The sequence below is a fragment of the Egretta garzetta genome, unplaced genomic scaffold, assembly GCF_000687185.1.
Source record: "Egretta garzetta isolate BGI_Z169 unplaced genomic scaffold, ASM68718v1 scaffold96, whole genome shotgun sequence".
Classification (NCBI taxonomy): domain Eukaryota; kingdom Metazoa; phylum Chordata; class Aves; order Pelecaniformes; family Ardeidae; genus Egretta; species Egretta garzetta.
The window spans coordinates 491,047-507,582 of record NW_009259965.1 but is presented as its reverse complement, the minus strand read 5'-3'; the positions used below and the strand labels follow the sequence as shown (position 1 = coordinate 507,582).

General features: G+C 42.2%; 1 protein-coding gene across 1 annotated transcript in view; it reads left to right on the top strand.

Moving 5' to 3' along the window:
* Positions 1–3,231: 3,231 nt before the first annotated feature.
* ENTPD3 (ectonucleoside triphosphate diphosphohydrolase 3) overlaps positions 3,232–16,536 on the top strand; it is a 16,206-nt gene continuing 2,901 nt past the window's right edge. Inside the window, exons 1-7 of the mRNA XM_009640169.1 lie at positions 3,232–3,351; positions 9,119–9,236; positions 12,080–12,230; positions 12,996–13,155; positions 15,286–15,516; positions 15,970–16,242; positions 16,341–16,451. Of these exons, the coding sequence (XP_009638464.1) occupies positions 3,232–3,351; positions 9,119–9,236; positions 12,080–12,230; positions 12,996–13,155; positions 15,286–15,516; positions 15,970–16,242; positions 16,341–16,451 (1,164 nt within the window). The remainder of the gene's footprint in view (positions 3,352–9,118; positions 9,237–12,079; positions 12,231–12,995; positions 13,156–15,285; positions 15,517–15,969; positions 16,243–16,340; positions 16,452–16,536) is intronic.

Genomic DNA, 16,536 nt, shown 5'->3' with positions numbered 1-16,536 from the left:
AAGTATAACTGCATTGCCTGGAATGTGTGTGAGACTTAGATGAGCGTAGCTAAAAGTAAGTAACAGCCCTGTGCTTTTGATCCCGTTACGTGAAATCTTGCAGCATCTTGCACAATTCAGATAGCGAAGATGTCAACTGTGCGACAATTTCAAGCGGGCATGGAGTGTAAGGTGTCCTTCTGACACACGGGCTGTTGGTTAAATCAGGATTTACAGATTATTCCCTGATGAAATTGTCCTGATTGCCAGTGGGACAAGATTGTATGAGGAATGTCTTCAGAGATGTTCCCTGTCAAAAAAGATTTTTGAAAAGAGAAATCATCTCTGATGAAGACAAATCCTGGTACTAGGGAAGCACATGAGAAATTCAACTAACCAAGATTTCAATTTCCCCTTTACAATCAGATGCAGCAGAAAATACTTCAGCAGTCATCATGGGTGTTCTTCAGTGTTAATAATAGTGGTTATTGCTTTGCTCTTTAGTAATGCTTTAGTTTTTTAAAGAGTCATTTGCCCAGAGTGTTTTTTTCTTTGATAATGACTTCTTATTTCCAGTGCTGAACATCAGTGCTTTGATCCAGGAGTGACTGGTATATTGCAAGCAGATAGTTCTCTTTCAGTCACTTTACAATTATAGATAACTCTGTGTACAGTTGAAAGCTAAAGAAAAAAATTTTTCTCTCCCCCCTAAAGACAAGTATTTTATCCAGATGGTTATTCATAAATGTATAGTTAAAATCTGCTATTTCTTTTAAAACATGAATTGATCTGTATAAATGCTTCTCACTAGTATGCCCTGACACCGTCCACAGGTTACAGTGAGAATTCATCTTAGGTGTTAACATATGTTCTAATACTAAAAAACAAGATTCCATTCAATCATTTATGCACTGTGTACATGATGTTTGAATGCCTGAGGGTAGTAAAGTAATGGACAACAGTAAATAAATCATCAATGTGGCTGTTAATTTTCTCTTAAAACTGGCTGATGATTAAGATAATAAAGCTATTGCCAAGCCAAGAAAAGAAAGTATTGGAAGAGTAGACTGGTAGTAAAAGAGGAGCCCATATGGATTTAGAAAAGGGGGTTAATGAGTATAAAAAAGGACATTCTGGAAGTGAGATGTGGCAGGCTGAAACGAAGAGTTTCCAAAAGCCAATCTGAGTGAGATTTCACTACAGAAATCAGAAAGCGAAGAAGGAAAGCTGCAGCGGTGAGCAAAGCTCAGAGCGAAGCTCGTCCCAGAACAAAACAAATAACTTGCTTCTCTTTTGAATGAGAACATAGGTGTTGGACCATGGGTACACAGGCTGAAGAACCCGTGGGGTTTAGAATATGAAAACTGTGTGAAGAAGCATTTGTTCTGCCTTCTCCCTCAAACCCCTGGCTCTGGTTGAAGCTAAGGAGAAGACCGTGTGTTGCAGGTACAACGGGGCTGACCCAGTGTGCTGTGGCTGTGGACTGTAGACCACATTTTAGCTCCTGTCCTCAGCACAGATTGGCATTGGCAATTGCTGAAACAGCAGGACAGCCCTAAACAGCCACTGGTAGACTCCACCATTGGTATAGAAGAATTAGGAAATGGGAGTTAGGATAGATCATGCCAGGTGTCGTGGTTTAACCCAGCTGGCAACTCAGCACCACGCAGCCGCTCGCTCACTTCCCCCTCCCTCAGTGGGGTGGGGGAGAGAATCAGGAAGCAAAAAAAGGTTAGAGCCGTGGGCTGAGATAGAGACAGTTTAATAAGAGAAAATAATAATATAGTAATAATGAGAATGGTAAGAGAATATACAAACCAAATGATGCACAATGCAGTTACTCACCACCCGCCGACCAATGCCCAGCCCATCCCGAGCAGCGATCCTTCTTCCCTCTCTCTGACCAACTAACCCCCCTGAGCATGACGTTATATGGTGTGGAATAGCTCTTTGGTTAGTTTGGGTTAGCTGTCCTAGCTGTGCTCCTTCCCAGCTTGTTATGCACCTGGCTGAGCAGGAGAAGCTCAGAAAGTCCTTGAGTAGTCTAAGCACTGCTTGGCAACAACTAAAAACATCAGTATGTTATCAACATTCTTGTAGTACTAAATCCAAAACACAGCACTATGCTACCTACTATGAAGAAAATTAACTCTATCCCAGCTGAAACCAGGATACCAGGCTAACTTGATATTTCTATGCCAAAATAACTGGTTTCTGAAAATGAGAAAGGCAGGAAAGTTAGTTCTCCTTTTCATGTTCCTCTGATACTTCTAAGCTTGCCATCTCCCACCAGTCACTTTTTTCCTCCTCCACCCCTGTGGAGCATTAGAATTTTTAATGTGGGTATTGTCAGTACTTGGAGGTACTGCAAGGCCTTTTGGGGTGAAGAGCTGTCTGGCCAGGGACGTGCAAAAATAAAGGATGAACAGAAATTACAGGAAACGTAAACCACATTTGAATTCTAGAAAATGTTTCTAGAGGATATGAACATATAAACAGCCTTATCGTCACTGTGCATGCTTTATGTCACCTTTGGGTTTGTCTAACATAACTACATTAGATTTACTTAGATTTAGTAACTTTCCATTGCAAGATCTGAGAGTTAAACTGTGTATTTTATATTTTACGTGTAGCACAGAGTGATAATAACAGGCTTTGCATTAATATGCAAACGTGCACAAACATACTTCATGAACACATCAGCAGTTCGAAGAAAGACGCCTACTTTAATGTTCTTAAAACCTCCTTTGTTTCTTGCTGAAGCAGCCTGTATCTATTACAGACACTGACCTCGCATGTCTGGCAGAAACATCCAACTGTACTCTGCGGCCGCCAGCATTGTGTCTACATGGCTGGGGTTGTGCCTGTGTCGTAGGCATACGTGGATGTGCGCACTAGCCCCAGCCTGCCCATTGCTCTCCTTTCCTGAGGCAAGGGGAGATGGTGAGCGTGCATCTACATGTAGGCACTGTGGGAAATGAGCAGACTGAAATGAGCAGACTGGCACCTGGGGGTGAAATCTGGCATCATTAGCATGACAATATAGATACGCCCCTTCTAGACAATAAAAAGTTAGTGGTAGCAAAATACCAGGCAGTTCTTGAGGAGAACACAGAACTTTCATGTAGTGTAAACTAGCTGACAAAATGAGATTTTATGAGGAGTCTCAACTGATTCTGGGCTTCAGGCCTTAAGACAGAATCATTGAATCCTTTCACATGCTTTAAGTGTGTCCCTTCTTGTTGTTTCAGGATGCTCACCAGAACCCCAAGTGTTGTTGCCCAAGTGTTCCTCCTCCTAAGCATAGTTCTTGTCATTGCTATTGCAGTGATTCAGATAAATCAGCAACACATCCTCTCCCCAGGGCTTAAGGTAAGTCATAGAATACCTAAGGAAGGAGAACAATGTTTTGAACTGATATTTAATAATGTTCCTTTCTAAACTAATTTTTATGGGGTGATTCAAATGAGCTTACAGTCATAAATTAATATTTAATCACACTTTCATCATGGGAAAACTGAAGCTGAGAGAAAAAGAGACTTGGCCAAGATCACAGCATCAGTAGCAAAGCAGCAAAAGCATTCCTTGGTTCCCTGTCTGTGATGCCTATCACACAACGTCTTCTCCAGATCTGAAAGGCCAAATGAGGAGAATATGCCACTGCTTTTATATTTTTGCCAGAGACTGGCAATAATTTCGAAATAATTTTGAAGTGGGAAATACCTGGAGTTTAAATTCTGCCCCCAAGCACAGCTAGGAAGTTTGTGCTGAAATCTTTGCAAACTGCTCCTGTGCGTTGAAAGCATTTGGGCTGTAAGTGTGCACTTTATCACATACCACATGTTGGGACTTGCTGGGTATTAACAAGCAAAGTAGCTTCATGAGGAGGGGTGGAGCAAAGTGGAAAAGACAAACGGCAATACTCTGGAATTCAGGCTTTGCCTTGTGCTGCTGGACTACGTGTGCAGATTCTTCAATGAGAGATGTGCACAACTGAGGACAAAGCTGTAGAACTTGACCTTCTAGAGCAGCTGTGCAGTCTGGCATTTTGAGTTCTCTGGTTTTTTCCCACGATAGCTACACGCATATATACCTTGTCAGATCCTTCTTTGAAGTCCTTTCTACCTTTCCCTCTGCGCATGTATTTAACTGGATGGTTCACCTACTGATAGTGATAGGCTAATGCCTCATTACACTTCATGGTCTTTGAATCATGTAGTAGTCTATGAGTCAGACAATGGGATAAAACTGTATTCTGATATCAGTTTTATGTGTTCGTGTGGTATGGCAGGATATGTGTGCTGGGATCTTGCATGGGGGGACAGTGCCTCAAGTTTACTCCCTGCTGTGCCCCAAATCTCTGTTTGCAGCAGCCTTACATCCTGCCAATTTTCATGCAAGGCAAGACTGGACTGACATGTAGGCTGAAGCCACTATCTAAAAGACAGCCTATGCATCACTTGTGTTTGTCATTAATTCAGTTTCATATTCAGAATGATAAATTGTCTGCTTTACTCTTTGAGCAAACATCGGGCCCACCTTGACCATTTGGAGCGGGTTTAGGTGAGGAGGTCTTGCTTCCTGAATCACAACAGCTTCATGGCTGGTTCTGGAGGAAGACTGGCAGTTCCTCTGCTAGGTGCCTTGGCTTTGGATTTTGGGCTGTAAGCCTTCCAGTGCAGAAAATCCCAGCTGATGTTGGAGGACCCTATGTTTGATTCCTGAGATGCTGAGTAGTCCTCAGTGAATGATTAACACTCGCAAGAAGTAATTCTTCAGGAGCAGAGGGAGGACGTTGGTATGCCAGTGTGAAACCCTCCAGTACTTAGTTGATGTGATGGAGCCTGGAAATGGCAGGGTCCTGAAGTCAGTGGTTGATTAAAATTAAATATGGCAATAACATGATGAAAACAGACTTACTTTTTGCAAATGGCCTTGTTCTTCTGGCTCTCCTCCATGAAACTGAAACTGCTACTGAAGGATAACTAGAATTTGTGTTCTCTGTGGCGTAACAGCTCTTTCCCAGGATGCACGTTGAGAGCATCCAGGTTCATTCCTTTGTGGCTCAAGAGATAAATTATCTGCTACACCACTGGTTTAAAGTGTCGTTGCAAAATTAAGTATTTTGGTTCCATGGTGATTGGGTTATCTGAAGATTCAGCCAGTGATTTGTGAAGGAAGGACATGCCTGTGTGCATGAAGCTGGGGCATTGAAAGATCTTGTGACTCATTGGCACACACTGTGAAGTCAGAAGGGTGATGAAGAGAGCACAAACATCCTTAGTGACACAGTTTGTGAAGAAGTCCAGAACTGTAAATGATGCTAGCTCTGAATGTCATGAACCTTTGTGCTAGTCAAAAAAAATTCTGTCTGCTAATGTTTTGTGAGCCCCAAAGAGAAAAAACCTTCCCTTCATTGCTGTGTTTCTTTCATTTCCCTCTCCAGGTGCTACAGTTTTCTACACCTGAATTTTGCACAACTCTTGCCTTGTTTGTACATGTTATACTTGATTAAAAGTAGTTCAGACCTATGTAGCTGAAGTGTGCTTCTAGCATGGATCCACTTTTGTGGCTTCCATCTTCTCTGGTTTAGCTTGTTAGCTTCTCGTGGCAGTTTTCCAAAGTGATGGGAAGGCAGGTGAGCCATCATAACTGTGCCTGCTTTAAGGGTTTGTGCATCTGTACATCCTCCTATGAGGATGGTATTCAGGCTGAAAAGGTGATTAATTTTGGGTCTTGTTCTTGCTTCCGTGTTGGAATTACCACTCTTCAGGATGTACTTGCAAAGCCATTCCATATGAATATCCCTTCTGTTTGGGCCACAACCAGACTGGTTGAGTGAACAGCATGAAACTGCCTCTGAAACAGTATAGGTAGTTGTCACTCACACAGGTAGCTGTGTGAGCAAGGGGTACCCTCTTGCAGGGGAAGGACAAACAGTTGATAGGGGAGGGGGTAGTTGTCTCTTTTTAGTCAGTCCAGCTGCAGCAAAAAAAAAGGTGTATGAGTGCACCTTTAGAGACACAAAGTCTGGTTTATTGTTACCTTGTTTTTTATTCAGCTTCTGGCAAACATGTACAGTAGTCACAGTATTCTGCCAGACCCAAGAAGCAAAGTGGTATGTTTACTTCATGCTGGCAGGCGGCATGGTCACCTCTGTGTTGGAGGTACATTGGGCAACAGTAAACACAAAAATAAACATTTTCCTAGAAAACAGAACTGCGAAGCTTGTCTGGATTAATGTTGTCTCCCTGTCTTGTCTGACTAATCTAGTCCATTGACTAGATGGTGCAGTTCTTGGGTAGTAGGGAATCACCAGGCCTTTCTCTCTCTCCACTGGTGTTTGAGTAGAGATCATGGAAGTCCTCAGTGGGAAAGCTGAAGTAGAGGAGAAAGGAGGGAGAAAAAGTTGCTCTGTTCTTTAAAGGCTGCTAGCCCAGGATAAGGGTTTGGCTGTGCTCTCAGTCTCACGCAGTGTGTTTCTAAGCAGGAAGGCATTGCTTGTCCTTAAAGGGCAGCCGAAGGTGATCTGACTTGCAACTTGGACAGAAACATAATGTCACTGGAGCATTTTAATTCAACCAGTTTGTCTTAGGCAGCAGGCTGAGACAAGGCATGTAGAATTCTCTCACCCTTTTAAAACGCCTCATCCTCTGTCATTTCTGTTTTCTTAATTAAAGATTAATCTTAGTTTTAACATCTGGCACACTTCTCACTGATCACCACTTTATGAGGCTGCATGGGCCAGTTCACATAGAGGGAACTCAAGTTCTGAGGAGTTTCAAGAGTGAGTCCTTTCCAAAAATGAACATGTCTTTTAAAGGAAACAAGAGGCTGTATAGGAAAAAGAGGAGGAGGAGGAGGAGGAAGAAAATAAAGTTGTCAGTCACACATTGGTTCACATAAATGTACCACTACTCTTTGGGATGGAAATCTGTTACTATCAGGAAGGAGGCTGGGAAATGCAGGGGAGGATGGAAGTAGGTCAAAAAGCCCCACAGTTAGCTGAGGTAAAAATACTTCCTTTATCTTTCAGCTCCACTTGGGCATGATAGTTAGCTCTAAAAGTAGCTAAGTGAAAAGCTTATGGTTGGCATTTCAAGCTGACCGAGACTAGATTTAATTAATAGCCCTTGAGCACATTGACTGTTCCTGTATTATGTGTCTCCAGACTGCTCATCTCTCTCTCAAGGACGGGGAATACACTCAAAGTATATTTGCTAAAGTAGATACTTGAACAGAACCTTGATGGCATAGTGGTTTGACAGTATCTGTGGAGCCTTTCAGCTTTTAGTTGATTAGGGTTAATATCATCTGGATAAATATAAATGCAATTTTCATTACCATAACAGTCCTCTAGGACTAGGTGGCCAAGAGAAATAAAGGCATCCTGGCTTGTATCAGGAATAGTGTGGCCACCAGGACCAGGGAAGTAATCCTTCCCCTGTACTTGGCATTGGTGAGTCTGCACCTTGAATACTGTGTTCAGTTTTGGGCCCCTCACTACAAGTGGAGCATGTCCAGAGAAGGGCAATGAAGCTGGTGAGGGGTCTGGAACACCAGCCTTATGAGGAAACTGGGGTTGTTTAGCCTGGAGAAGAGGAGGCTGAAGGGAGACCTTATCACCCTCTACAACTGCCTGAAAGGAGGCTGTAGCCACGTGGGGGTTGGTCTCTTCTGCCAAGTAACAAGTGACAGGATGAGAGGAAGTGGCCTCAAGTTGTGCCGGGGGAGGTTTAGATTGGACAGTAGGAAAAATTTCTTCACTGAAAGGGTTGTGAAGCATTGGAACGGGCTGCCCAGGGAAGTGGTGGAGTCCCCATCCCTGGAGGTATTTAAAAGATGGGTAGATGTGGTGCTTAGTGACATGGCTTAGTAGTGGACAGGTATGATTGGATTCAATGATCTTGAAGATCTTTTCCAACCAAATGATTCTACCATTCCATGAAACAGACTAGACTGGTACTGCTGGTAGTTCTTTGGGGGGCAGGAGTTTGTAGGATTACAGTGGAAGCTGGGAACTGACACGGTGTGGAGCCTGAATGGTTTGCCACCTGAAGCACTGCAGTGATCTTTCTTGGTCAGACTTGAGGCTCCCCAGGAAGGCAGTGGGATGAAATTTATCAGCCTGCTGCAGGGGCTCTTGCTGCCAGATGGAGGCTCTCATTTTTCAGTATTGTCAGGCTTCTGGGCATCTGTAGTTTTAAAGGAAAAAAAGTTGAGAGAGAAAGGAACCCTATGCTGCGTGATTCCTACCAGTTAGACTTTGGAAGAGGGGGGCAGCTAAATGTATTTTCAGGGATCATAAAGAAGATTAAAAAAATGGCAGTTTTCATCCCTTATGCAGTTTGCCTTCCCAGCTGCAACAGTTTTCTGCTGCCATAAAAGATAGGAAAGGGGGAAAGATTGGTCTGGTGAGCAGTGGAATGGGATGGAGAGACCTGTGCTTTAATCCCACAGAGAGTCCAAGTGACCTGGGCAAGTCACTTAAATATTTCTCATTTATTTCATAAATAAACATGGGGTAATATTGATTCCCTTCCCCTCTTTGTTGTCTCATGCTCTGGCACAGCCTGTTTTCAGTGGCAAACTCTCAGGTGGACTGCCTAAACCACTCAAAGGGAGAGGTTTATGGGGCAATTAGAAAAGAACCAGACTTGTTGCATCATTTTCACGGTGGACTGTTATGTACTTTACCTCTTTGCTCGTAGCTTTATGGATCCCTTGTGCATCCTTGAATCTAAAGCCTGTGCTTAGGTATCAAACCCTTCAGTGTCCAGGGAGTGTAGCTGGGATAATGGGAAATGAACTTGCTGCAAAATCAGGTTCTAACATGGTGTTATCTGTGTGCCAGTGTGGATTTTGAACCTGATGCTGAGAGGAGATAAGCATTCTCCATCCCCACTGAATTCATTATTGAAGATATGTAGTATGTTCTTTGGTTTTCAGCCAGATTCATTCTGTGCTTGTCTGTTGGATTCATGCCTAAGTGCCTAACACTAGAATTAATCTCTCTTGTAAATATACTGTGCATATATTTTATAAAGTGTCTGATGGTGCAAATAAGTACAGCTGCATGTGGGCCTTTAAGCCACCACTGTTTGTTTCTTGATCTAATGTATTATTTGTTTCTCCCCAGTATGGAATAGTCCTTGATGCTGGCTCCTCTCGTACTACAGTCTATGTCTACGAATGGCCAGCAGAAAAAGAAAATGACACTGGAATAGTAAGCCAAACCTTCAAGTGCGATGTGAAAGGTGAGCTCAAATGGAAGTTCCTTATTTCTTTCTAGACTCCAAGAAGAGGTTATCTGGAAGCTTATACTGTTTTTTTCCGCTTTGTTTCCTCTTCAGTGCTGGGGAGCAAGAACTGTTAAGACTGTGTCTATATCTGTCAGCATCAGTCCTTCTGTTACTGATACAGCAGGGTGCTCTAATCTGTCACGGAAAGAGGAAATTGTAGCTAAACTTGATTTACCCCATTCCAGTGCATGATTGGTGCAGACAGAATTCGATCTACAGAGAATCAGGCCCTGTATATATTTAGTCCTTGGGGCAACTCAGGAAGTCTCAGTGCAGATTTTGTTGATCTCTGATAATAACTGTGGTGTTCAGAGAGAATTTTTCCCTTTCCTTCTCTCTCAGTCATGATCATGCAAAATCCTGCATTCCTCTGTGTCTGGAAATACGATGCTGGAGATGTAGCCATAGAGGTCCATGAGTAGCTTGGAGATGAGTAGAAGGCAATTGTTTCTTAACAGCACCAACATTTCTTTCTTCAGCATTAAATATGTATGTAGACATTCTTAGCAATTTTAGAACAAGGAAAGGAAAGCAAGCATAACGTGCACAGAAGTAATGCACTCTTGTGCGCCTGATGGCAGGAATGGTGGCCAGCCTGCTGAAGTGAGGGGGGTACACTTGGCTAGCTCATGTCTTGACTCATTAGGAATGTTGCTTTTAGGAATTCTGGTGTGAGAAAAATGCACAGAGAAACTGCATTATTCTCCTTGAAAAATGACAGGGGAGTACTTTGTGAGTTTGTTTTAATTGGTTTTGATTTTGGTTTACCTCTGGGGACTACAAAAAATTGCAAAATGGAGGATTCCAAATTGCTGTAACTGCTCAGGTCCAGAGGGTCCTTAACCATGGTCAACCAAAGTAGAATCATAGAATTGTTCAAGTTGGAAAAGAGCCTTAATATCATCATGTCCAACCATTAACCTAACACTGCCATCCCACCACTAAACCATGTCCCTAAGCACCTTGTCTACCTGTCTTTTAAATACCTCCAGGAATGGGGACTCAACCACTTCCCTGGGCAGCGTGTTCCAATGCTTGACAACCCTTTAACTGAAAAAATTTTTCCTAATGTCTAACCTAAACCTGCCCTAGCACAACTTTGGACTCCTCATCCTCCAGTGTACCAAATCACCAGGGTTCACTGCTCCAGTCTTGGGTGACTCTGCACTGGAGGAGACAGAGGGCTGATGGGAGAGGCCCCAAACTAAGCCATGGGGGCCAGTGGTGAACGCATCTGTCAGTGTTTCTTCAGTGACCCTCTAAACATAGCCTTAAGCACTTCAGTTTGAGGATGGCATACTGAGAGGCAGACTTTCACATACCTACTGAATTTGAAAGTCAGATGACCAACTACTCTGTAAGTTCTCTGGGGGTTTTATGATTTCATTTCTGCCTTTATTAGGTACCTCTGCCCATGTGTGTAGGAGCCAGCCCCAAATCAAAACCCTTTCTGCAGTCAATCTGTCTTGGTCAGGCTCTAAGCATCAGCAAAGCAGGTAGTTGTCCAGAACAAAATGGTCACGGCCTTGTAACCTGCTCTGTCTGTACACTGGGAAGACGGAGGTTGCTGCCACCAAGGGAGTGTGAGGCAACAGCAGCTGCTGCTCTGTTTTCCTCTTGTAACAGCTTTCCTTCCAGCTTCAGGCCTGCCTGTGCTAGACTTAAGACTTTTAGAAAGTTTTATTCCAAACCAGGGCTGTGAACATGGTGAAGTTTATGTTTAAGTTCATACTGTGGAAAAGGGAGTGGTGGAGTGTGGAGTCTGTAAAATCTTAAATATTTTTCTTCTGTTTTTATCAATCAATGTGGCTGAACATAAATGGTTTCTCATTTTAATTCTGCAAAGAGCCACCTTTTGCTTAGCTTGGGATCAGGTTGTGAGAGAGATGGCTATTATAGGAGAACTAGATGGAGTTCTGGCAGAGTTGTTCTCTGTGGGGCAATGGCTTCATGGGAATGTCTGGATTTCTCCCTGTGCAACCTCCTCAGATAGGGAATTTTAGTAAGGAATGTTTTTATTCACACCCAAGCTGAGCCTGAACAAGTTGAGGTCCTGCTGGTCCTTGGAGTGTTGAGCAAGGGAGGAAAGACTTTGATGTTAATTGTTCAAATAGTTACGCCTTATGCAGCAACTCTCATTCCTGTATTTGAAGGCTTTGGAAATTTGTAAAGCTGTGAAATACTCAGTAGTCCATGCACCAGCCTAGACTTGGACCTCTATGACTTCAAGAACCATTTGTGTGCATCTTGAAATTTCACCAGCAATTCTTTGCAGAAGTTTCTTTATTTTATTTTCAGTTGAGAGCAATGAGCTGTGGAGGTGCCATGGTGTCCACAACAGTTGTGGCAAACCAGATTAGGAAATCTTTGTCTTAGGTTGTGCAAGGAGGGATTTTCTGTGCTTCAGTAGATCAGAGAAATTTTACATTCATTAGACATACTATTTTCTACAGCATCTGCCATGAGTAAACCTAATTTCCCCATGAATATAGCACTGCTGTTATTGTGTTGGTATGTGGTTATACTGTATATCTTGCTCTACTCTATGGTACTATAGATGTATATGTGTACACACAGAAATCCAGGCGAGCAGTTTGTAAGTATCTTCTCTGTTTCCCACAGCTGAGGCAGTCACTACATTGCTGATTCCTTAAGCACTTGTAGTTTTCAACCATCCTATCCTTATTGGCAATCACAGAGGGAAGGGAGAAATACCTTCCTCTTAACACCTGGTTGCTAATTGGGCTTATTTGTAGTTGGCAAAGCAGAATGAAATCAGTCTATTTGTTCTCTTTTAGGCCCTGGTATATCCAGCTATGAGAGTAACCCTGGAGCTCTTGCCAAACCCTTTGATGACTGCCTGAATAAAGTCAAGGAGAGAATACCAGTTCATCTGCATAAAAACACTTCTGTTTATCTGGGGGCTACAGCTGGCATGAGACTACTGAGGTATGGCAGAAACTTGGACTCCTCTGTATGCGTACTAGCATAGCAGTCTGTGAAAACAGAATATGAAAAATGTACTGAGCGCATTTTTATCCATTGGAAATTGGCCACCACAAAAGGAAATGGAGCCCAGCCAATTTAATTTAATTAACTTTTTTGATAGGGATAGTGGGGCTGTATAAAAATCCTCTGTTATGCCATATTGAAAAGAAATGCTTGATTTATTCTGGAGAAGGCAGGAGTTTAATTTTCTCTTCCATATCTGTCTTAAAATTCAGTGTTATGTAAACAGATAATGTTTGTGCGTATCCGTGGGCAGCAAAGGCAGATTAAAGCTAGACATAGCAGAGTTTTCTGAGTGTGAATGTGGTGTAATGTGGCTTTTGGGGTCGGTCTGTGGCTTTAGCCCTAGCACAAACTGGCTTTTTATGTTTGTTTTGTGGCTAAACAGAGTGGGAAGGAAGGCTCCAGGACTGTTCTAACCAGCAACTGTCATGTAAGCACTCAGTTCACTAAAAAGAAAAGTACATATAAGAAACAAAACACCCGTGAACTTGTATGATAAAGTTTGTACACAGTGGGAAAGTTGCTTGCTGAAACAATGCTGTATACTTGGCTGTTCCCTATCGTGAGCTTCCCCTTTAGGGAAATAATGTCTATTTTTAATTAGGTGATTGTAGGAGTTCTCTTGAATTGCTAGTCAGTGAACAATACATGTGAAATTGCCTTTCCAGATGCTCAGTGTCTCATCTTTTGTGAATTGCTTAGGTTGCAAAATGAAACGGCAGCCAATGAAGTCCTTACAAGCATTCAAAACTACTTCAGAGCACAACCTTTTGAATTTAGGGGTGCGCAAATCATAACTGGGCCAGAGGAAGGGGTGTATGGATGGATAACAGCCAACTATTTAATGGGCAATTTCTTAGAGGTGTGTGGAAAAAACTGCATGCTTTTATTTTCTGTTTCATTCTTATAAATGAGAAGTTTGAGAGGGCATGCCTGTTAAAACAGCTACAACTTTTCAGTTTTGCGCTGAAATATATAACGGACTTTTTGTGGCAGTAATAGGACAAAGTGAAGATAAATCAAAGAATATAGTATAACAGGAATGTGATATGGCAAAGGTAAAACTGTTGATCCACAAGACAGGGCTCTTTCCTGAAAGATACCCTATTCCTTGCCTGGAAACAGAAGTTGCATTGCTCTCAAATGCATTGGTATGTTAACTATGACAGGTGTTGATTGGCTTGACAGTGGTGCCAACTAAAGATGTTCTGCTTTTCTGTGACTTCCTCAGGTGGTTGCTGTCCCTGCAGCTCTACTGGTGAAGGATCTGCACAGCTTAGGATCTCCAAATTGTTCGGCAGTGTTGGCTCACTTGTCTTAAGCAGACAAGACTGTTTGAAGCAGTGCAGGTGGTTAAGTTGATGTGGCCAAATGTGCCTCAGCTGAGCCCGAAATCACTTGTATACAGTTCATTCCAGTACTGCTGAAAAGCTGCAGGCTATGAGCAGTGAGTGGGCTGTGATACCAACTGTCTGGTGCAGACAAAGTGATGCCAATATAAAGAGACTTATGCTGTCCTTGAACTCAGAATAGGATCAGGCAGGAGCCTCGTAGCGGAGAGGGAGTCATAGAATCATCTAACTAGATCAGGTTGCTCAGAGCCCCATACATCCTGGTCTTGGAGTCAAATGTGTTGGAAGATCCCTTTTTGTATATAGATATTCAGTATAATTTCATTCCCAGTGAAAGCTGTACCAGGATGATCCACAACTGCTCATCTGCATTCATGGCAGTAGCATGCTGCCCTTTCTGTTAACTGCACTTCTTCCAGATAGTCTTGCTAGGTTGAAAGAAATTTCAACCAAACCCCTGAGTATTGTTAGCTGTCCTGGTTGAATGGTTCCTATTAGATCATGGCAATTAATAAGCAGAAATTAGTTGTTGGTGATCTGAGCGATAGCTCATAGTGAATGTGTTGTTGACTCTTGCAAAGTTAAGGAAAATGATATTGGAATCACGCGTTCCAGAAGAGTTTTTCTCATTGTGTGCATTTCATGTAACAAAAATGACATCATGAACTTCAGGGTGGTGTCAGTCTTCCACCACATGAATTCTAATCATCCAAATATCAAATTCCACATGGCAGATTCATAAGGACTACTGAAGGGACTGCAAGACACTGTGGAGCCAGTTTAGTATAGAGAGTTGTGAGAAGGCCTATCACTAGTAGGAGAGAGAAGTTTTCATCATTTTTGTGACAATGGTCTGAGAGTCAAATTCTGCTAGGGGCTGCTAATGGGAATCTTTCACTGTAGGATTTTCTTGTGAGTGTATTTGCTAGCCCATAAAGCTTCTTTTCCCTTCTTGTGTATGCATTCATATCATCACGCTTAGTATGTAATACTGCAGTAAATACGGAGATAGATAATCATACAAAATCTATATTCTGCCTGGGACTGTGTAGATCAAATACAGAATTTGGGGATGTTTTGGGTAATAGAGAAAAATGCCAGCTGAACGGATAAGATTTATTACCACTGCAGTTTCAGTGAAGGAAATGTGCATGGTAGGAGTCCTTGTTCTTTTGACTTTGATGGAGCTTTCATTTGACTTTTCTGTGGTTTTCACTCTATTTTCACACTCTTCTGTGTGATCTCTTAATATTCTATCCCTTTAATAATTATTCTTCCCTTGAAACAAGCAAATCTTCATACTATTTCCACCCAGATTTGTTCAGTATTTCATGGGTATCTGGACTTCAGTTCCCTGCATTCTAGTACAGCTGGCTAGTCCTGTGCTTTGATCATTGTGCTGTCCTCTGAGCCGAAAGCTACGCTGCATTCCTTTCGCCATTCCTTTCGAGATAAATTCACTCTGTGAAAGTACATCCCTCTTATGTAAAAACATCTGCATGTTTTCCTCAGATTTTTTAGAAAAGGTGCAGGACAAAGAGGGGGGGAAAAATCTCAAAAACTTAAGTGAAGAGTAGAAAGGCTTGAAGGGACAAGCAGATGATATTTCTAATTAGCCTTGTTTTTATTTTTATCTGTAGAGAAACCTTTGGAGGACATGGGTCCGTCCTTACAGAAAAGAGACTATGGGTGCACTGGATCTTGGAGGAGCTTCCACTCAAATATCATTTATCCCAGACGACTCTCAAGAGAACGCTAATAGCACCTTGCAAGTGAAGTTGTATGGTTATAACTACAATGTCTACACTCACAGCTTCCAGTGCTATGGGAGAGACGAAGCTGAGAAAAGGCTTCTAGCATTGCTGCTCCAGGTCTGTTTAAGACCCTTTGCTATATTGCTCTTGCAGGTGTTCAGTAACTGTCTGAGCAGGTTCTTAGGCTTGTGTTCACTTCCCTTTGGTGGGGTTTGAAGACCCGAATAAGAGCTCTGTTGTACTTAGTTGTGGACAAATGGACTTAGGTTTCATACAAAGATCTTCATATTTGTTAAAAATTGGTGAGCATTTCGTAACGTTTGACAAAAAGGCCCAGCTAGACCTGTAAGTGTTTTGCTGGTCTTGCCAATGATTTTCTGAGAAAAGAGTTTCTGTGAATTACAGTGATCACCAATGTTGTACTAATCAGCCATGACAGAGAAGAGAACAAAAATACATGCATATATGGTTTAAAAAGATTCCCGTAGTTAAAGTCAAATTAGGTCTTTCTTGCTTTTGAGCAGCCTTTATTGTTTGGGGTTTTTTGTTTGTGTTTTTTTTTTTTTCCAGAAATCAAACACCAGTTCCAATGTGGATAATCCGTGTTACCCTCAGAATTATAATACTGCATTAACGATGAAGTACTTCTCTGGCAGCCTTTGTACACAGTCTCTGAGACCGGCAAATTACCACCCAAACCAACTCGTGAACTTCCATGGAACAGGAGACCCAGGTCTGTGCCAGGAGATGGTTTCTCTGTTGTTTAACTTCACTGCTTGCAGAGACAGAGAAGACTGTCCATTTAATGGAATATATCAGCCAAAAGTTAAAGGGAATTTTGTGGTAGGTTTGCAAACACAGCATTTCTTTTTAAGCTTGCTTGCTTGCTTTGGATTTCTGTAGTTCTGAAAGTAACAGGCCTGTCATCTCCTTTTCTATAGGCTTTCTCGGGATTCTACTATACAATTAATGCTTTGAATTTATCTGGGCACTTTTCCCTAGCTGACTTCAATTCAAGTATGTGGGTTTTCTGTTCACAGAGCTGGGCACAGGTAAGTGGTTTGTTTGGGTTTTTGGTATTTTCTTTTTTTTTTTTTTTTTTTTTTTTTTTCTTTTTTTGTTTTTAAGAGGGGGCAA